We start from the raw sequence: 23028 nt of genomic DNA, 5'->3' as shown, positions 1-23028 counted from the left end.
TGCCCCCATATATACCAGGTCCAGCCAATTGGAGTAGGGCGACCTCATAGTCACAAGACAGTCTTGTGACCCACTCTGATTGGCTGTCCGGTGGTGCATGGCACCATTCCTCCATAGCCTACTGACTCAACAGTCATCTCTCCCCAAGTCATGTGACTCCCACCTGAACATAAGAACAGCCCCACTGGATCAGGCCATAGGCCCATCTAGTCCAGCTTCCTGTATCTCACAGCAGCCCACCAAATGCCCCAGGGAGCACACCAGATAACAGGAGACCTCATCCTGGTGCTCTCCCTTGCATCTGGCATTCTGACGTAGCCCATTTCTAAAATCAGGAGGCTGTACATGCACATCATGGCTTGTACCTGCGGCAGGTGCAGTTGATTGCATCAGCTGTGCTGCTTTGCTGATTGCTTCACACCAGATCCAGATATCGGGGCCTCCTGCCATATCCTGGTTAATAACAATCTCAAGCCTGGGATGCCAAAAACCTGACATTCTGTCTACTATGTTTGTGAACTGGGCTTCTCTAGAGAAACCTAAGAATTTGCTAAAGAAAGTGTGTGATATTCCAACAACAAGAGATGAACGAAGCAACAGTCAGTCACGAGAATGATAAATAGCATCATTTATGATAGCATCATAGACAGGTGTAGTGATTGTCAAGATAGGCAAAGATAGTGTCATCTGTGATACAAACGGCTTCACTGCAACCCTGTCACTTCTGATAGTGTTATTTGGGCTTCTGTTTATCTACATGGACTGGTGTATGTAGTCATGGGTGAGCTATGGAAAAGAAGCCAAGGTCCATGTTCACTTTCAGATAAAGATGGTGAAAGATATGAAATTGAAGGTGAGAGAAGAGGCGAAGCTACACGTGTGGTCACTTTCTTCTTTCACCATGACACTGTAAAAACGGAAGAATGACACCAATGCCATATCTCCGCCTAGGCGAGGGTTCATCAGCAGTGCTGAAGTTGCTTCATAGTGTAATGTGAAGACAAGTTGCTTTGTAGGTATTCACAGCCCAATCTTAAACTGTGCTGGCATGGGCAGCCCACATGCAGTGCAACTTAGGAGCATGCTGGAGGTCTCCTCAGGGTAAAGGGATATATTTCCCCTAAGCCCAAGTAAAGCCCCAGCCACCCCTATGTGGCTTCTCAGATCTGTGCCACTATATCTCTGTAGGCAACCTTCAGTCTTGAAAGACTCTGGTATCGCGCTCTGAAAGGTGGTTCTGGAACAGCGTCTAGTGTGGCTGAAGAGGCCAATTCGGGAGTGATAATCCCTTCCACACTGGGAGCAAGTGCAGTCTGTCCCTGGTCTGTCTCCCTGGCTATGGGCCTTCCTTCTTTGCCTCTTAGCCTCAGACTGTTGGCCAAGTGTCTCTTCAAACCGGGAAAGGCCATGCTGCACAGCCTGCCTCCAAGCAGGCCGCTCAGAGGCCAGGGTTTCCCACTTGTTGAGGTCCACTCCTAAGGCCTTCAGCTCCCTCCTGCAGATGTCCTTGTATCACAGCTGTGGTCTACCTGTAGGGCGCTTTCCTTGCACGAGTTCTCCATAGAGGAGATCCTTTGGGATCCGGCCATCATCCATTCTCACTATATAGTTGGTGCAAATTTGGTAAGCCCTGTGTGGGGCTGCCCTGCTGGGGAAGGCGGTTAGGATATGGTGTGTGTCTCTGCCAAACCCCTCTTCTGGGCCTGATCCTTCCCTTCCCCACCCAAAACACCCCCTCTGCCTCGAAAGTGCCCTCTCGGCACTCTCCCCATGCCTCCGTGCCATCTAGCACAAACTTAACAATGCCGGCCAGTGCAAGGTGTAGATACGGCTCTGCTGAGCCGGTGGGGGCCTTTGCGTCAGGCCAACCAACTCTCGAGTAGCTACAAACTTGCCTTACAGCATGCTTGTGATTCTCTGAGCTGGTGCGGGGCCAGCCGTACCATCTCAAGTCAACGTTAGGATTGCACTGTCGTTCTTGTTGGTAGGGCTTTTGCATTTCGCCATAAAAGCCAGCATGCATCAATATTTTACTAGATATTTAGCTTGCTTTATAACTTAGGGAAACTGAAGCATAAACACCAGCTGCAGAGAAAGTTAAGGCTATATTTCTAAAAATATTTCCTTTGAATTTTGTCAGGGGGCGGTGTGTTTGCAAGAGTGTGAAAGAGAGAGGCATCCGAAGGAAACGGGCCAATTTCAGAAGTGCTTCCTTTGTCATTTGCTGTTTTGTCAACTTCTTTTTATTTGAGCACAATTTAGTTTGAATTAAAGCCTGATCTTTTGCTTTGTGATAGAAAAGAATCTGGCCTGTATGTTTGCACAGAGAAGAAATCATAGAACCATAGAATGTTAGAGTTGGGAGAGAACATAAGAACATAAGAACAGCCCCACTGGATCAGGCCATAGGCCCATCTAGTCGAGCTTCCTGTATCAATGTGGCCCACCAAATGCCCCAGGGAGCACACCTGATAACAAGAGACCTCATCCTGGTGCCCTCCCTTGCATCTGGCCTTCTGACATAACCCATTTCTAAAATCAGGAGGTTGCGCATACACATCATGGCTTGTACCCCGTAATGGATTTTTCCTCCAGAAACTTGTCCAATCCCCTTTTAAAGGCGTCCAGGCTAGACGCCATCACCACATCCTGTGGCAAGGAGTTCCACAGACCAACCACATGCTGAGTAAAGAAATATTTTCTTTTGTCTGTCCTAAATCTCCCAACACTCAATTTTAGTGGATGTCCCCTGGTTCTGGTATTATGTGAGAGTGTAAAGAGCATCTCCCTATCCACTCTGTCCATCCCCTGCATAATTTTGTATGTCTCAATCATGTCCCCCCTCAGGCGTCCCTTTTAGGTCATCTAGTCTAAGCCTCTGCTCAATGTGGACATCTCCCACAGCATCCCTGAGAGGTGGTCATCGAGCCTCTGCTTGAAAATGTCCAGTGAGGTGGATTCCACAATTGCACAAGGCACCCTTCCAGTGTTCAATGTTTGAGAACAACACATATGTATTTATTTAATTTCTTTGCCAGCCTAATCCCAGCAAATCTGAGCTGTTAAAACAAAACGGCTGAATTAATGCACAATGTAAACACCAGCAGCCCAGTACTTCCTAAAATCCCTGTGTGGCAGTGCAGTGGTGGTGCAGCTTTGACTGTATCCCGCAGGGGATTTTTGCCTGCTAGAGGACTCCTAGTGGTAGTTGGTGATAGACAGGAAGGCCTGGCGTGCTGTGCTTCATGGGGTCATGAAGAGTCGTACCTGACTTAACAACTGAACAGCAACAAAGTGGTCTCCTGGGTAAGCCCCAGAACCAGATCCAGCTCAGTCCCTGGCGCCATTCTATGTTGCTCTTTGCTGTCGGATCAGGCCCAAGAAGGGGGTTTTGATTTGTCATGCATTGCCACTGATCCCACCTCTTTCCTGGACCTGATCCTCCCATTCCTTGTCCCATCTCCCTGTTCTACCCGCTGCTCTGAGTTTACCTGCTCCGGCAGGCCTCCCAGTATCTGCCGGTGCACTATCTGCTAGCGCTGCTGCAGAGTACCGTATGTCTGTTTTGTGGCAGCCTGCGCTGGTGGAACACACTTTCTGCTGGTGCTCATGTTAGTTAGGGTTGGGCCGTAGGTGTTAGAACACCCCCCACCCCGGATTGGATATTTACTGCTTTCGAAGGGTAGCGACACAAATAAGGTCTTACTAGAGTTCCAAAGTGTGCTTGGTCTTAAGTATGTCGGAATGCCTTAGTAGGGGATAGTCATTTCAGGCTGTCTTCTGCATTCATATGGCAACTCCTACAAGGAGTGCATTGCAGGAGTCTGAACCTGAGGTTGCAAAGGCATTCGTGGCGGTTTCTAGATTTACATTTACATTTAAAGGGATGCCATCTTCCTGCTTAGTAGTAAACGGTATGGAAAGAGTATGTTGTTGCAAATATATCTCTCAGTTTAGAAAACTGCAAAAGAATTCTGCAACTCATGTTTATCATGAATACCAAAAATTCTTTGTTTTGTAGCAAAAATCTATGAGATGTTTCCCCAGCTGGCAGAGGCATATTATTTTGACGGAATTAAATTAAGATGCATTCCCAGAACTTTTTTCTTCTTTATCAGCAGTGTGTTCAGGGGGGCCTCATATCCACAAATCCCATATCTGCAGATTCAGTTATCTGTGGGTTGGATCCAGCCCCCCCCCCACTGAACACGGCCCCTCTGGAGGTGAGGGAAGCTCTGCTCCTGTCATCTCCGGAGGGTTCTGTGAGCTCAGCAGAGGCCTGGGTGGAAAAATCCATCACAGGTTACAAACCATGATGTGTATGTGCAACCTCCTGATTTTTGAAATGGGCCATGTCAGAATGCCAGATGCAGGGGAGGGCACCAGGATGCAGATCTCTTGTCTTGTGTGCTCCCTGGGGCATTTAGTGGGCCACTGTGAGATACAGGAAGCTGGACTAGATGGGCGTTTGACTTGATCCAGCAGGGCTGTTCTTATGTTCTTTTGTCCATGGCCTCTGCTGGTCTTAGACTGAGCTTTAGGGCTCAAAACCCGTGACTTCTGATTTCGTGGAGAGAAAGTGACGTGTTGTGAGCTCTAAAGCTCAGTCTGAGCCCAGCAGAATCTGTGGGTTGGTGTCCATGGCCTCTGCCGAGTTCAGAAGTCCCTCCGGGTGGGAGAGAAGCTGGGCTCCCCTTGCCTCCGGAGGTCCGGGTCATGGAAATGGTCATTTGCCGCAGTTTCAGTTATCCGCGTTGGGTTCTGGAACAGAACCCATGTGGTTAAGGGGACACAATTGTATTTTTTAATGGTAAGCTTTGTCTTCACAGTAAATTTTTATTCTCAAAGTAGAAAAAGGCTGGGAGCTCACATTTTGCTGCTCTGAAAAGGCCTTTATCACTTTCTGCATTCTTAGATAAGAACATAAGAACAGCCCCACTGGATCAGACCATAGGCCCAACTAGTCCAGCTTCCTGTATCTCACAAATGCCCCAGGGAGAACACCTGATAACAACAGACCTACATCCTGGTACCCTCCCTTGCACCTGACATAACCCATTTCTAAAATCAGGAGGTTGCACATATACATCATGACTTGTAACACGGTAATGGATTTTTCCTCCAGAAACTTGTCCAATCCCCTTTTAAAGGCATCCAGGCCAGATGCCGTCACCACATCCTATGGCAAGGAATTCCACAGACCAACCACACACTGTGTAAAGAAAATATTGTCTTTTTTCTGTCCTAACCTTCCCAACACTCAATTTTAGTGGATGTCCCCTGATTCTGGTGTTATGTGAGAGTGTAAAGAGCATCCCTCTATCCACTCTGTCCATCCCCTGCATAATTTTGTATGTCTCAATCATGTCCCCCCTCAGGCGTCTCTTTTGTAGGCTGAAGAGGCCCAAACACCGTAGCCTTTAATAATATTAAAGGTGTTTCCATGCTAGCCCAGTGTTTGCCTTTAGTTTTAAGGTGCATTCCAATGGATAGTGCAACTTGCGGTTGGATGTCTGACGGTTTTGACATAAAGAGATCACCATTTTGCTTTCCAAGTTATTCACATAGAGCCATAATGTTATGCTTGTCAGATCAAATTTTGCAAAGTTTACACCTTTAAAGCATTACTGTTTTATAGGAATCTAAATGTTGCTCTGCATACGAATGAATAAAAAAAAATACTGCTGGCTGGCTTCTGTTTCATCTACTCACTGTGCATGCAAATCTGTGCAATTTTCTTTTTGATGTTCATTGTGAATGGAGTACATACAACATCATCAAGCACCCAGTGCTACATTTTGGTGGGTTGGAATTGTGCACATCCCTTTCTTAAGTTTTATTTTATATATATATGGAATGGGGTGGCATATATTAAGAGATACTTTTTCAAATGTCGCTTCTTTGTATTTAGCAGGGGGAGACTAACTGTTCCTTTTCATCCCAGCACAGTGTCTTTTCTAGTGGGTGCTCTCTGGTGTTTCTTCTGATTCTCTTTAGATTGTGAACCCTTTTTGAACAGGGATCCATCTAGTTATTTGATTTGGGGCCCAGTCCTATCCAACTGTCCAGTGCTGACGCCGCCATGCCAACGGATCATGCACTGTATCCTATATTGGGGGGGCAGTCATGGAGAACCTCACCAAGTCAGGTTTGTTCCCTTACTTCAGGGCTGCATCAGCTCTGGAAAATTGGATAGACTTGTTCCCTTTGTCTGTGAACTGCTTTGTGAACATTTTTGTTGAAAAGCGGTATATAAATACTGAAGAAGAAAGAAAGAAAGAAAGAAAGAAAGAAAGAAAGAAAGAAAGAAAGAAAGAAAGAGAAAAATACAGCAGTATAATACAGCAATACCAGGTGATGGTGGAGTAGAAGAAAAAGAACTGGACAAAATAACATAATATAAAGATTTAGGGCACAATCCTAACCAACTTTCCAGCACTGATATAGCCACAATGCAGCCCCAAGGTAAGGTAACAAACATGTTCTTACCTTGAGGAGGCCCCCCTTGACTGCCTCCCCACTTCAGGACACAGTGCACACCACATTGGCATAGCTATGTCAGTGCTGGAAAGTTGGTTAGAATTGCCCTTACTAATAGAAATTGAACGGTTGCGGCAGAAAAAGTCCAGAGTAATTCCGTTTGATTGGCACCCTTGGTGCAATTCCAAAACATCTTGAAGAGGACCTTAAAAGCATGGGGGCTGCAGAAATTACCATCTGCCAACTATAAACAGTAGCTTTACTGGGACATTTTGTAACGTTATTTATAACATCAAAATATAATAAAAGTCAGGCATTCCAGTCCTTAGGAAGGACTTGATGTCCTGATAAAACAAACCAGTCATTGACACCTGTCTGACCATGTGAAATTCCATCATCATCATCATTTTTGTGGAACTGGACCAGCTTCTGGAGGTAGTATTCATTTTGCTTGAAACCTGAACACCACCATTAATGTATTTTCCCCTTAAGAATCCTTAACTCATTGACACGGGAAGCTGGAATATTCCAACTCGGCTGGTAGAAAACACAAACTTGCATCTCTGTGTTTGATGTTGTTGTCCAGGAAGGATTTGTGGCACCAAAGAGGCAGCAGTAGAACTAACAATTTTAGAAATGAGTTGTAAACAAGCATGTCTTCTTGAAATATTCTTGCTTTCTCCCATGATATGCTTAGCCAGGGCATCAGCGGGGAAGAACACCCTTACTCCTCTTGTTCCAAGCATAGCTAGCTTTTGCAAAGGCCTTTTTAGTTGCCCTTACCTGGCGGGGGTCTCCGTTTCAAACAGCTTTTCAGCAGTAGTTTTGGGCAGGGAGAAGAGTAAGCTGTTTTGACTAACTGTTTTGTAAGTTGTCCATTCTTATTGCATCAGCATTAATTATTCTTGATAGATTTGTCCTACAAGAACCTTGCAGTCGCCTTCTGACAGGTGGAGCTATCTTGAATGTCAGCAGCGTGAGTTTTGGAAGTGAAATGGCTTGATTAAGTGAATGTTTGGTTATTTTTAGACAAAGAGATACTCGCTCATTAAAAGGAAAATGTCTTTGATAACGTAGGCCTGGAAAAGATAATTTGATCTTTATGGGGGGGGGGGAGATTTCAATTTACTATCCAAAATGGGTAAACAGACCTGATTTAATTATATGACAGATAACAATTTCATTTGAGCTGTCTATATATTTTCCCCAAAGTAAAAAGTTGAAGGAGAGCAAAAAGTGAAAGAGCCTTCTTAAATATTCCAGGTTAGTCACACTGATAGATTAAAAATGTTATCAGGAGTCCAATAAAAAGGGTAATGTTCTGTGCATTTGTTTCGGCATTCAAATGCCATGTTGTACTATGATAAGTCCGTAGGGCAGTGTTTCTCAGACTGTGGGTCGGGATCCACTAGGTGGGTTGTGAACCAATTTCAGGTGGGTGCCCATTCATTTCAATAGTTTATTTTTGATACATTAGACTTGATGCTACCATGGTATGTGACTGCATTTGGGGAAATGTTACAAACCTGTACTTTTAACAAGCTACTATGTATATTCTTTTAACAATGACAGTAAATGGGGCTTACTCTTGGGTAATTTGAGTAGGATTGTAGCCTAGGATTGTTAAAAATTTTCCTGCTTGACAATGTCACTTCTGGTCATGACATCACTTCTGGTGGTTCCTGACAGATTATCATTCTGAAAATTGGGTCCCAGTGCTAAATGTGTGAGAACTACTGCTGTAGGGCATCCATGCCATGACAGCTTCTGTAGGGCATTGTGAAGAGTATGTTGGGTACCATTAGAGAGTTGGAGAAGACAAATTTAGGAGAACATTCCTACCCCTTCTTCCTTCTTGGGGCTTCATTTGTACAGTGAGCCTTCTGTATCCACGATTTAACCTCTGTATCTATAGATTTAACCAACTGTGGATCACAAATATTGTTTAAAAAATCCTCTCCCTCCCCCCCTCCCTTCCCAGCTGCCAGCACTGCCCTTTGAAGCTCACTACATACAACTGCAGAGTGCTCTCCTCTCTGCCTCTTGCAGCACCTCACCCAGCATCTCCCTCCAGCCTGGAGTTACTTTGGCAGGGAAGTAGCCAATCAGCCCATCACTCAAAAAGGCTGGCCCTGGATCTTAAAGCTCGCCACTCAAAAACACAATACTATACCAGAGTTTCTCAAGGTTTGTCCTCCACCGCACCACTTCACATGGTTCACCTATTTGAAGTATATGTTGTCAGCTGTCAGTCAGTGGTCAGTTACGCCTGGGTTGAGAGGCCAGGTGCAAAGCAGTAAACACCCATAAGAGGTTTAGGGTGGACAGGAGGACTTTTCACGCATGGAAAAGCATGTTTTGGAGCTCTTCCCCTTCAAGCCAAGCTTCCTGCCACTGTTAGTTGCATCATGTTCCTGGTCTTGCTGCCAGGTGGCAGATGTCCAGGGGTTTTGCAAGTACCACCAGACACCACCTCAAGTATCACTGGTGGTACCCATACCACTGGTTGAGAAACACTGTATTATATCATTTTTATATAGAACTTATGTGATACAGTCCAGGGTGTGGGGAGCGCTCTTGTGTCTTCTAGTATGCAAATGAAGCATCTTTAAACTTTCTACTATCGAGATCTCCATGCAAACTTATATAACCATGTACAGAAAGGTAATTCAGTCTTCTGTTAATGATTCTGAACTCCCATAACTTCCTAGAAAGTTCCTCTTACCTGCACTGGAAGTGGGTTCAGTATGTGCTATCAGTGTAACTGACTCGTATATTGGCCTCACATGTTTGGCAGTGCTGCATACTGCAGTTTGTGGAGACCCTGGTGGCAACATAAGAACATAAGAACAGCCCCAATGGATCAGGCCATAGGCCCATCTAGTCCAGCTTCCTGTATCTCACAGTGGCCCACCAAATGCCCCAGGGAGCACACCAGATAAGAAGAGACCTCATCCTGGTGCCCTCCCTTGCATCTGGCATTCTGACATAACCCATTTCTAAAATCAGGAGGTTGCGCATACACATAATGGCTTGTACCCCATAATGGATTATAAGAACACTCCTTAAAAATCTATGGATGTGTGCTAAGATCTTGATGAGGACATTGTGTCTGCTTTTAAATCAGTGCTGACAAGCAAGGTTGCAGTTCTTGCAACTTCTCCCGGTCCCTCTGCAAGACCTCCGTCCTGGCCTGCTGCATCCAGCATGTACATCCATGGCAGTTTGGAAGTGGGGCAATGTCTGATTAGACAGAGAGGAAGTGCAGCGACTATGGCTTCATTTTATGGCTCTGCTCTGTTTGATGCAGGGACGTGCAGTGGGCGGGCCTACTGGAGTCCTTTGAAAAGCTGCACCGCGGGCACTCGAGCACATCCAACCCACGCGCTCTGTGCTCTCCAAGCTCTGCGCATGAGTTATGGGTGCTTGGGCGCCTCACATGGTGGTGGTGCTGCTTTTTGAAGGACTCTGGTAGGGTGGTGCTGCCTCCCCACCTACCGCATGTCCCTCTTTCACAGTATAGCAGTGGTTCCCAACTTTAGGAGACTGCGAGCCACTGAGGCCAAAATTGGAATTGTCATGGACCACATGTGGCTGTGGGTGGTCTGGCCTCTGCTCTCTGGTGGTCTGTTTCCCAAACACTCCCCTACGGACTCTCAGGGAGGACAGAGAATGGACGGCCGACAGCAACAAGTGATTGTGGCTGTGGGCAGTCTCCCCCCTCTTTGGTGGAGATTGCTTGCTCAGCAAGACACTGAAAGTGATCTAAGGCCATTTTTTCTTCCTGAAACCTCCCGGACCACTTCTCAGGGTCTTGTGGACCACCTGTGGTCCCCGGACCACAGGTTGGGAACCAGTGCGGTATTGAAATCTCTCTGTGTGAGAATCTGGCATCCCCTCTAGCAACTTGAAGCGTAACACTGCCGTATATTGGAATTGCTACATGTTCTTGAATGCTCACTTTACGAGAGCCGTCTCTTTTTTTCCTCCCGGTAACTTTTTCCGTCCATTTTTCAGCTTTCCAAGAAATACGGAGTCCATATCTGCGGCGAAGGTGGCGAGTATGAAACGTTCACATTGGATTGCCCTCTATTTAAGAAGAAAATAGTTGTGTAAGGAACTGCGCCTCCCCATCCCTTTAAATTTTAGCACTGGGAACATATTAACGTTTAGCTGGAGGCCACGTCTGTTGGCAGCTGTGCTGCACGTCCTCTAAGTTCACAAACACTCACTTTGTTTAACACTGGCAAAGTCCTCCACCAACCTAAATCAAGGCCTGACAAGACGAGGCCTTCATAGAAAGCTATAAACTTTTTAGACATTTGCACTTTCGTTTACTTGCTGATTATGGCCTGCAGTAAAACTGGTACCTACACACTGACACTTTTATCCTTTCATGAAGTGCGAATTGCCTGTAATATTTATCTTTCATTACAGCTACATTTGATAAACTGCCACATCAGTAGCCTGTGGGTTCCATTAACTCTGTTTCCCTTCCCCCCCCTTTCCCTCTCTTGCTCTTTTTTTCTTCTTTGTAACATTAGCAACTTAGGATGATAATGCTAAACATTTTGCTTGAATTACTAAAATATGTTTTTTGAATGTTAATGTTTCGAATTGGCTCAGTTTGCACTGAGTAGGCTGTTTCTTTGCCATAAATTCTGAAAATGTATGTGTGAAGGTATGCAGAATTTCTCCATCCCGGTGTAGATTTGTCAGCGCAATTATGGTAAATAACGTCGCCTGCATGTATTAGAGGAGCTATTTTGACTGCTATTTTCCCCTCTTTTATCTGAGTTTACAGATTGTCTAATAAAACAGTATCAATGTTCTGCTCCGCACCACTTTTAGGCCAGTAATTTCAGTGAAGGAGGTAATTTGATTACAGCCTTCAAACAGCTCGCTTGGGAGTAGCCCAGTTGGCTGCACTTGGGTGGGAATGGCTTGAGCATCGTATTACTTGGGAACATTTCAGGCATGAAAGCGACCCTCCCGGTAAACACAGAATTGATCTGGGCTGAATTTGCGCCAGCAGAAATTGCCCTTGAGGTATGTTTTCATGTATGATACTATACCCTTGCCACAAGAGGATCTGCAGAAGAACAGGGTAGTTTGCATTGTGCTGTAAATGCTATAATTCCTTTGCATCTTATATAGGAATTATGCATACTTGCAGGTTCCCCAGATCCTTTTGTATAGGTCATTGCTGCTATAGCCTAGCAGCTAAGCATGTGAACTGGGAAGTCCCTAGTTTGAATCTCTCCTCAGCCACATCACTGACTCATTATTGTCTTGGCCTCACTTGCCCCCATGTAGTCCTAAATCTTTGTAAGGAATGACTGCTTTGGTTTATCCAAACGCATCATTAGATGTCCCTGAAACCATCCAGCTGGATCACATGACATTTTGAAAGGTCTGAATAGCTATTTAGATACGGAATTCAATAGCTGTGACGCCCCAAAAAGTAATGACTTGCTACCAAGAATGAATCTTTAGGATTGCATCTTAATGTTTCTGCACCTAGGCACCATTAGCTACAATACTCACTTTACCCTTATCAGTGTGAGCAAGTTGTGACTCGTGACTACCAGTATGGTTCAGTCAAAACAGTATTCTCATACTACAAATGGGATTCAAACACAAAGGTAGCCTCAGAAATACTTTTCTCTCCCATCTGTAAAATGGGTAGAATATTAGTCTCACACTGAGATTCTGTACTTTTCCAGTCTTGCAATCTTTGCTGTTCATCTACAGCAGCACGGGCTTGGAATCTCACAATTAAGTGAGATTGCATTACATTACAAGACAAGTGGCTATACCACAGTAGTTTGTTAAGAGTTGTTCAGGCAGCCCTTAGGGTGTGACTCACGTTGATACTGCTGCCTCTGTGGCCTTTACTGTATTACATCATATGTAATGTGTACATCATATGATGCTATTCCTGCTTCCCCCGCATTACATGGGGCCATTTGTCATCACTGGGGCAAGGGCAGTGGATTCCTGTGTTCTTTTGTTCCTGTGCATTGAAGACGTAGGGTCAGGCTGCCTAAGTACCTTTATAAGTTGCAACATAATCATACAACCTAAGATAGAAAAGGCTGATAATAAAAAGTGCCCTCTGTACTTCCATATAAATGTTTGTGATATATTACAGGGATTCTTCCGAAGTGGTTGTGCATTCAGCAGACGCTTTTGCTCCTGTGGCGTATCTTCGACTTTTAAATCTGCACTTAGAAGACAAGGCAAGTGCAACATTCCGAAGTTAATATACCTCTATTTGTTATCGCCTGTGTTAAAAATTCTGATCTGCCTTATCACAGAGTCTCGGGGTCCGGTCCTATCCAACTATCCAGCACCGATGCAGCTGCAGTGAAGCCCTGAGGTCAGGAAACAAACCTTGAAAAGTCCTCTTGACTACCCCTTCACCACAGGATGCAGTACACACTCCATAGGCACAGCTGCATCCATGCTGCAGAATTGGATAGGATTGTGCCCTCCATGTCTTTTAGCACACAGTACCAAATTTCAGCCTGATGAAAACAGCTAAGAACCAAGAACCAACTTAAGGACATTAGATTCTGGGCACCGAAAGCCTTTCGAGTGATACTGGCTTGCAGATGGTGGCACATAGGAAAGAAACTACATAACCTTGCAGATGATGATGGTTCAAGGGGGAAAGGGTGATATCTGTTGGCAAGACCTTTTATAGTTCTAACCTCAAAAAGGCTACTGGGAGGGTCGTGGACGTCATCAATATCCAGAGCAATCTGTGGTTTTATACCTGTTGACATAAGCACTAAAGACAAAGGCAGCCGTTCCAAGAGCAAGGTAGTACAGTGATCTAACCGCAAACTTATTAAACGAATTACAGCGCAATCTTGGGCTGCCCGGAGCTGCGGGAGCCAGCGGCTCCACAAAGAGCTCACAAATGGGATGTTTGTCCCATTCCCCCGAGTAAGGGAAGCAGTCCCGCAATGGGACTACTCACTTTAGCGGTGACTGTTTGGTCGCCGCTAAAGTGAAGGCGCTCTTGTAGGGCGCGCAGCCGTCCACAAGCGCCTGGGATCCTGCGGAGCTCAGCTCTGTGGACCCGCCTTTCCCCTGTCCCGGGAACGCCTCCCCCACACCCTCAAGAACGCCCCCATTCCCCATTCCGCAGCCCGGTGGTCGCAGGCACCGCTGAGCTGCGGAACTCAGGCGCCCGCTCAGTTCCGACCTGCGGAACTCAGGCGCCACCTCTGGCAGAAGCCCAGTGGTAAGCCCCGCAAATATGCCTTACGGCATGTTTCCAACTGTGGTCCATGCCACGGAGGCGCGGCGTGGACCACAGGATTGGGCTCTTAGGGAGTTGATAATATTCTTATGATTCCATGTTTTCACTGAATTTTGTTGGTGAAATTCTGTTCCTTTCCTTGAATATATTCACGTCCTCAGTTTCAAGTTTCTCTATATCAGGGCTCTCCAAACTCCAGCCCACGGGCCGGATCCAGCGCCCTCACTAATCCCTCCACATAATCCCACATAGAGTTTACCGTTCTGTGGGGGAGACTTCTGTTGCTGCGGCCAATCACCCCCATGTTCGCTTTGCCTCACCCTTCTGCGTTCTTCTGCTGTCCCAGCAGGCTCTGTTCCAGGATTTCTTAGCAGATTCAGCAGGGCAGAGTGAACATGGGGGGGGGGGGCGATTGGCAGTGACAGTGGAAGCCTCCCTGGCAGAACGGGAAGCTCCAGTTGCGCTGGGGAAGCTGTTTGCTGTGCTCAACAGGCTCCAGTTCAGAGACCGCTGCTTTATAGGAATACTTTTCAGAAGTTCATCTTGAACTCCAAGGAATAAATTTGTTCTGTGTTCTCCTGCTGCATTTTATTTTTTGGTGTAAAAGAGGTTGTTCACAAACATCCTTTTGTAGGGTTTTTTTTTTTAAGCACACCAGTGGTAACTTCATTTCAGTTGCTTTTAACTTCTAGAGCAGGGGTCTCCAAAGTTTTTGGTCAGAGGGCCGCATCAAACATCTGGCGTGATGTGGAGGGCCGGAAAAAAATTTAAATATAAAATTTAAATAAATAAATTAGAGATAGAACTTAGATGAGTGAATAAATGAATGAATTGGCTCATTCATTCAACCTCCCTGGCCCTCATAAGAACATAAGAACAGCCCCACTGGATCAGGCCATAGGCCCATCTAGTCCAGCTTCCTGTATCTCACAGCAGCCCACCAAATGCCCCAGGAAGCACACCAGATAACAAGAGACCTCATCCTGGTGCCCTCTCTTGCACTGGCATTCTGACATAGCCCATTTCTAAAATCAGGAGGTTGCGCATACACATCATGACTTGTACCCCGTAATGGATTTTTCCTCCAGAAACTTGTCCAATCCCCTTTTAAAGGCATCAGTCGCCATCACCACATCCTGCGGCAAGGAGTTCCACAGACCAACCACAGACCAACCACACGCTGAGTAAAGAAATATTTTCTTTTGTCTGTCCTAACTCTCCCAACACTCAATTTTAGTGGATGTCCCCTGGTTCTGGTGTTATGTGAGAGTGTAAAGAGCATCTCCCTATCCTCTCTGTCCATCCCCTGAGAACACCCTCCAGAGAGAGTCAGAGCACAGTTCTGGTCATGTTCTGTTGAGTGGACCAGAGGCTTTCAGGGGACAAGAAGTTGATCCCGGGCCGGAAAGAGGCTTGCTGCGGGCCACATTGGGCCCCCGGGCCGGGGTTTGGAGACTCCTGTTCTAGAGTACCAGAGGTCACCCAAAAGTCCTGGAGTACTGGTAGGACACCACTAGCACATTGACTGTAGTTTCTTAGTGTGTTATCAACTTTGAGTCAGGCAGGCTTATCTTGTACAAAGTAAGCTATTTTTATTATTATCGTTATTAATGAAAACTGAGGGAGTGTTTACTGGGAGAGAAATTTGCTGTCCTTTAGCAGTGCTGAAGAAATATTGTGGAAAGGTGGACCTCTGTCTTTGGAGCGATCTCAGTGCCAGCACTCACCAACACTTAATGAAAAAATAATCCCTGCTGGTGCTATGATGTAACTGAGAATGCAGCCAAGAGTATTCCCCATCTCCCCAATGCACACATCTCATAAACATAAGCTTTTCTGGGCAAATAAAAACAGATTTGTGATGGTTGATATAGGAATGCACATGGCCGGTGCTATCATTAGGTCAACGAGGCAGTCACCTCGAGCCCAGACCTCAAATGGGTGCAGTGTTGTCCTTTGAGGGGCAGAGTTTTACACTTCTCCTTGCAATATAAAATACATTGAGCAGTTTTGTGCTTGTTATTTTTTTCTACATCTGTTTTCGAAAATTGAAGTTGGCAATTTTGGGGGTGTGTGTATGCAAGTGGCCTTGCCTAGGGCACAAAACAGCCTGGCACCAGCTCTGGAAATACAACAAAAACACTGAAGGATATGAGAAAATAAGAATCAAGCATGTGTTCACTCAAAAAAAATATGAAGAATTCCAGTGTTCTCCAAACCTAGTTTGAATCTGACAGCAAGCATCCTTAGACAACAGTTGTGGGGGGGAAAACACACTAACAGCCTGGGCTTTCAGGCATGGCTATTGACTTTCTGAACCAGGACAGACAGAACCCCACCAACGCTGAGAGGTTTTACCCCATCCAATGAAAATGTGTGACCTTTAAAAAAACACAGGCAGCCTGCTCAGCACCCCTTGAGTAAATGGCGCTGGTGGGGAGGACTGCACTGTCCTGTTGATGCAGCAGGGGAACCTCCAGCTGCTGGCGGAAAGGAGGTAATCACTGAATGACCTGGGGATGGCAGGGGGAAGCATTTCTGGTCTGGGCAGGGTGAGGGTGAAACAGGTACGGGACAGGCCTGGTGGGGTGGTGGGACTGGTGAAGGCTTCCTTTGTTGTATCCTATCCCCCGTGTTCGGCTCAAAAGCCCAACGCTGGGCTTCTCCAGTCTGTGCCAGCAAAATAGCTCGACAATCCCAATTGAGAATCTCCATTGAGCCCCCCCCCCCCACAAAAAAAAAAAAAAAAGCTGATGCTGACTTGAGAATCCCCACTGAGTAAAACTCCTGGTTTTAGTTGGGGTAAGGGGACAAATAAATCCCTTCTCCCAAGGAGACCGCTTGCTTACCCAGATCCAGCACAGCATCCAGGGCTAACCATTGGGAACTGCCACTCCTGTGCAGGATAGAATTGGACCCTTGGGGCACAACCCTAACCAGGTCTTCTCAGAAGTAAGTCCTATTTTGTTCATTAGGACTTACTCTCAGGAAAGTGTGGTTAGGATTGCAACTTTAATGTAATACCAGACAACACAGTCCTGGAACGAGCTGGAATCCCTAGCATGTACGCACTGCTGAAACAGAGACGCCTGCGTTGGCTCGGTCATGTCGTGAGAATGGATGATGGGCGGATCCCAAAGGATCTCCTCTATGGAGAACTCGTGCAAGGAAAGCGCCCTACAGGTAGACCACAGCTGTGATACAAGGACATCTGCAAGAGGGATCTGAAGGCCTTAGGAGTGGACCTCAACAGGTGGGAAACCCTGTTGAGCGGCCCGCTTGGAGGCAGGCTGTGCAGCATGGCCTTTCCCAGTTTGAAGAGACACTTGGCCAACAGTCTGAGGCAAAGAGGCAAAGAAGGAAGGCCCATAGCCAGGGAGACACACCAGGGACAGACTGCACTTGCCCTCAGTGTGGAAGGGACTGTCACTCCCGAATCGGCCTTTTCAGCCACACTAGACGCTGTTCCAGAACCACCTTTCAGAGCGCGATACCAGAATCTTTTGAGACTGAAGGTTGCCAGCCTGATGTAATAGATTTGGGAGAGGTGACTGCTTGTAATGGATGAATGTTCTACTTGCACAGTTTGTTCAACATACAGTGACAAGATAGTTGTCACTTCTTTGCTGAGTTCAAGTTAGTTTGACCAGTGCTGCGTTAGAGCAGGAAGAACAGCCCAAAGGTGCCCTTCCTTGCTTCTCTTCTAGTGATTGGATGATGTTCTGGGGTAATATTCGTCTAGCAGTGATTTAATGATGCCTTTGAGGCCTGACACTTTCATGCTGGAAGTGATTCTGTGACAGCCACAACTGTAAACCAAGCTGGACAATCATCATAAAAATAAATTGTTGAATGCCACCTTACTTTAACACTTGTAGGGTTTTTCTCTCCATTTTTCATTGCACGAATACAGTGCATCATATAATAATTGTGAAATAACAGCAGAATCTATTATCATTTCCTTTAACCTATTTATGAGCCTTTATTATGATGGGTTTTTTTCATTTTATGTTATAATTGTGACAATAAATTGACCAATACAATATTTGGAGTGCAGAGAGAGAGAGAGAGAGAGAGAGAGAGAGAGACCCTTGGACATTTAGCACACAGTCCAAAGCACCCACTCAGCCAGCACAAGTCCCTTGCACTGGCTGATGAGTGTTGCGAAAGTGCCGTAAACCACTTTTTTGCCACTTTTGGGGGAGATGGGCCAGTGCATGGCCTTCTGCACCAGTGTGGGCCCCAGGGCACGGTGAGTTTGTGCCAGCCGAGCTCAGCTGGCACAGGGGTCTGGGAGGGGGTGGGGAGGGTGGGGAGGAGGGGTGAGGAGCGGGAGGTGGAGTCAGGATCCAGCACTTATGCCAGATCCTAGCCCCATTCCCGAGCGACCTGGGCCAGCCCTGGGCTGTTGAGATTTGCGCCATCGATTTAGGTGGCATGGATCCAAGTAGCCCCATTGAAGCTGCTGCAGCGTTACCCGGAGCAAGGGGAAGTATTTCCTCTTGCCACTGGCTGGGCTGCAGTCATCCCCAAACTTGCAGTGGATATAGCGCAGGTTCCAGCACAAGTTAGGATTGCAAGTTAAGATTGCACTGACCGGTATCTGTATAACAAGTATTTGTAGCATAGGAAAAAATGAAATCTGGATTTTTCAAGAGATATGATATTCTGCTGATGTTTTTAACAGACAAATAAATTACTCCAGACTGATTCTCTTTTCTTATACTGTCTGTGTTGAATGCAGTGGCAGTAGAGCAAAACTTAGCTGAGTCTAATAATACAACTGACCCCATTTATTGTGGATGTTGAGAGACTCTTGCTGTTTTGGAAAGTGAATTGGAAGAGGGCCAGCTATCTTAGAGAAGCAAGTGGTGACTTCAAGAGGGCATTCCGATCCTAAATATATATTATGCACACAACCTTATAGTGGTAGCCCATTAGATCAGGAAGAGCAGTTTCCTGTCAAGAGCAGAGAAGTAGCAGGGAAGATTTACTCGTTGCCTTCCCACAGTTTCCCCACACCAGGTTGCCCCACAAGCATCTGTTTCTCCCAGACTGTTTCTGTGGTCTGTCCTTAATCGGTCCATCATTAAGTGACACACACATTTATCAGTAATAATCATAAGGAACTAAATTTAACTGGTTTCAATATAAAAAATTCCTGGATAATGTTAAAGATCTACCCAGTTTCATTGGTACTTTTAAAGTACAGTGATGCCTCGCAAGATGAAATTAATTCGTTCCGCGAGTCGTTTCGTATTGCGAAAATTTCGTCTTGCGAAGCGCGGTTTCCCATAGGAATGCATTGAAATTTAATTAATGCATTCCTAAAGGGCAAAAAAAGTCAGAACAAAGTCAAATTTGGTTTACACAGTGTTTATTAAGTGCTCTTTAAAGACATACATACTGTACAGAGGATTTCAAAAATTTCAAGCACAAAACTTCAACTTTTTAAACATGCACAATGCATCCTGGGTATTAACGGTTGTGCGATTTAAAACAAACCAAAAAAAATATGCAAAAAAATTCGTCTTGCGAAGCACGGCCATAGAAAAATTCGTCTTGCGAGTCACCAAAAAAAATCGCAAAACGCTTTCATCTTGCGAGTTTTTCGTTGCGCAAGGCATTCGTCTTGCGAGGCATCACTGTATCTGCAAGTCCCTGGAAATCCTTCCCTTTCTGTTGTCATGAGTGCTCTTGGAATCTGTTGTTCTCGGCTGGGCTGCCTCACCCCCTTGATAGCACTGCAGAGAAGAAGTGCTTGAGCTGCCACTGCGGAGCTTGGCAGTGACAGTATCTCCAGGCAACCTCAGTCCAGGAAAGGTTGGCAATTCCACAGCTGATCATCAGCAGGAACAGGTGATAGCTGGGGGCTGAGGGGAATCAGGAAGAAGAAATGAAGGGGAGGAACAGAAGGAGGAAGACAAAGGCAGGTGAGAGAAGGGAGAAAGGAAGGAAAGGATATAGAACTGGGAATAGGAGCCCCCTAGGTAGGGAACTGAAATGGGAAAGCAGGAGAGCAACAGGGAAACAAGGAAGACAGAGGGTTAAGGAAGGGGACCCCCCCATACTTGCAGGAAAACTGATGGTGGACAGAGGAGACCTGCTTTTCCCAGGTGCTTTTGTCTAGGCCTGCTCTGCACAGATCTACACATGCCTTCAAGGGCATACGCCATCTGTTGTATCTATTAATGCTCTATTCTGGCTAGCCCCAGCATATGTCAGCCCCACCAAGGGGAGGACATGGGCACAACCATTTTCAAAGCTGGAGGACTCAAAGCCTCCTCCGTTTATGCGAGCTCATCCATAGGACTGGAGGAGCCCTTCTGAAGTGGACCCCAGAAGACGTGTCAGATTGGTTAGACAAACTTGGCACGCTTAGGGATGCCAAGCTTCTACTTAACCCACCAGAAAGAGAATCAGACTGGGCATGAAGGAACGGCCAGGCTGAAAGGACCATCTAGAGAAGTGAAGTGATAGAATCCTCTTTTGTATTGACCCCAGGCCAGGTGGACTTTTGGTTTACTTTAATAAAATCCTTGGAACAGTCCTCCTTTGGGTCCAGTGTCTCAGTGGGAGATATCCTGTCCTCAATACCAGGCATGGAATTTCCACCATGGGATAGGGGTGTGAGGGCCCTACAACATTGTAGTGCAGTATTTATCTTGGTCTTACTTTTTACATAGATACATTTTTACATTTTACAGACAATATTAACAAACATTTCACCAGCTGTTTCAGTGCTTCATTTAAAAGTAGTGATGTTCTTGAGAATATGCATCACAGTGGGCCTTATTTTGCGGAGTCACTCAGTATTTGTCAAAAGGAAGCTCAATTATTCAGTTTTCAAATTCTGTGCCTCCGCAGAGGTTTTGCTTGTTCCCATTTCCGGGTCCCCCATTGTCAAATGTGCTGTTTTAGTACATACCTTGTTTGACAAGGATTTTTTTTTAGCATTGCAAAGCCTTAAAATATTACCGTGAGACTGAAAATTATGCTAGTCGACTATGTGAAGTGAAACCAAATAAGCTGAATAAGAGAACACTCTTAGAGAGGGGAGGGGAAAAAAAAAGTGGAAATATATTAATATTTCTTAGGGGCACCGACTTGATCGCTTGTGGCAAACTTGATGCCAAAATGCTCCATACATCACTACAATGTGACAAGCTAGGGAAAATGAAAAACACAAAGCTTTACATAAATCAGGCAAAAAATCGTATTAAAATGCATCACATTTTATGTAAGAATCAAGATTTTACCTTTATCTTTTCAGAAGCTCTTTTTCCCCCTTCTTATGTAGATGTTTAAGATTTTGTTAAAACCTCACAGTTTCAAGCAGTTTTATAGCAAATCATATTTCACATTCATTGTAGACAAAGCTGTCACCTCCGTAAAGAGCTAGCATTTATGGAATTGTGGTCTCGATTTTGGTATATGTACTTAATGTCTTGTAGCGCTAAGGAGGGGAATAGCCTGTTTTGTGCCATGATGGAATCCTGGCAAAGACATTATAATCTTCAGATTAATTTATTTTTCTGCCATGTTTCTAATAAGCTACATTTTCAATAAATGGTAAATATGGAAGGATATTTGGTTTTTTTCAAGAGCATAATGTATCACTGATTTAAGAGTTAACCCTGTAAGACTAAAGAGCTGTTCATGTTGATAAGGCAACCATTTAGTCTCCAGTAACTTTAGCCCTTTTTTTCTGTTTTCTTCTCCCACATTCCTGCCATTTGTTCATATGTTTTGTATCTCTTTTTAACTGAAATCAGCAAGGGGTCCCAGTTGAAGGCATAGCTGCATACTTAATAACTTCTGATCACTGAAATTTAAGTGTGGTGTTCAGCTGTGCACTGGATTAAGAGCAATGACTATAATAATGCTTATTCTGTCCTTTAATCAAAGGAAAACAATTGCTTCACAATGGAAACAAATTCTATTCTGTTACAGTGGGCCTGTGTTATCCATGGGGGTTCCATTCCCACGGATAAGGAAAACCGCGGGTATTCAAACTCATGGTTTTTGGGTCCCCCCCACCCTCTGAAGCCTCCCAGAGCTGTGCTCCAATTGGTTCTAGTGGGTCTTCTAAGGCCCCCAGAGGCAGCACACAACCTGCTGCTGCCTCTTTGGGCCTCAAAATAGCCTTTTCAGCAAAAAAAAAAAAAAAAAGCTACTTCCAGTTTCTGTTGGGAAACGGGAAGTGAAGTTTTTATTCCTTATAAGGAATTCCGAGTCCTGGGGAAGCCCTCCATCACTTCTGGTTTCCTGATGGAAACAGGAAGTAGCATTTTTTTTTGCTGAAACAACCATTCTGAGGCTTGCAGAGGCAGCGGGTGGTCACCTGCTGCCTCTGTGGTCCTCGGAAGACCCTCCAGAGGTGGGTCTTCTCCCATCTGCTCTGCTCCCCTCACCTCTGGAGGGTTCAGGTCTGCCCACCCACGGGTTCAGGGGGACCAATGTATAAAGGAATCCATGGGTTCCAAATACATGGACAGACTTTTCAGTAATACCACTATTTAATGCTGCTTCTGTTCTGCTGCAGCACATTTTGTCCTGGGTGTGATGGACAGCTGTTGCAGCTAATGAGAACATGTATTCTAGGTAGCATGAAAGCAGCATGAGTTTCCTGCTTCATCGTCAACAATGTCTTCCATAGTGCTGTTTTGCTGTAAACACGTTAATGTGCGTTCCTGGGGGGGGGTTATTCCTTGGGGAGCTTCTAAGTTTCTATCTTTTCCCCCTCTAGCTGTGGCCCCCATCACTACAGATCACATTATTCTTATCTTCTACCACTTTGGAGTGGTGGGTGTGGGTTGCTGCAAGGGCTTGCAGTTGGAAGGAACGGGTGGGAAGAATCTGTTCCACAAATGTAACTATTCTGATGGTTCTTTGGATCTGTACATTGAGATGGTGTGGGAAGTATGAGATTTTCATAGGAAACAGAGCAGGTTCATGTATTATAATTTTCTTACTGTGGAGAGCAGAGAAGAATCTAGTTATATACTATAACATGGTAAACTGGTGAGCCATATCTGATCTCAGACAGATGTTTTCTCTCCATCCCTACATGAAATTAGCTGCCTTCTGAGTGATGTGTATGCGCAACCTCCTGATTTTAGAAATGGGTTATGTCAGAATGCCAGATGCAAGGGAGGGCACCAGGATGCAGGTCTCTTGTTATCTGGTTTGCTCCCTGGGGCATTTGGTGGGCCGCTGTGAGATACAGGAAGCTGGACTAGATGGGCCTATGGCCTGATCCAGTGGAGCTGTTC

At 45.5% G+C, this 23028-nt stretch overlaps 1 protein-coding gene across 1 annotated transcript in view; it reads left to right on the top strand.

Annotated features, from left to right (window-relative positions):
- The window catches only part of DPH6 (diphthamine biosynthesis 6), a 275217-nt gene that overhangs the window by 92836 nt on the left and 159353 nt on the right, over positions 1 to 23028 (top strand). The window contains exons 7-8 of the mRNA XM_066634307.1: positions 10498 to 10592; positions 12635 to 12722. Of these exons, the coding sequence (XP_066490404.1) occupies positions 10498 to 10592; positions 12635 to 12722 (183 nt within the window). The remainder of the gene's footprint in view (positions 1 to 10497; positions 10593 to 12634; positions 12723 to 23028) is intronic.

This window comes from Tiliqua scincoides, chromosome 1 (assembly GCF_035046505.1).
Source record: "Tiliqua scincoides isolate rTilSci1 chromosome 1, rTilSci1.hap2, whole genome shotgun sequence".
In the NCBI taxonomy this organism is placed as follows: Eukaryota; Metazoa; Chordata; class Lepidosauria; order Squamata; family Scincidae; genus Tiliqua; species Tiliqua scincoides.
The sequence above is the reverse complement of the archived record's forward strand: the minus strand, read 5'-3'. Positions and strand labels throughout refer to the sequence as shown.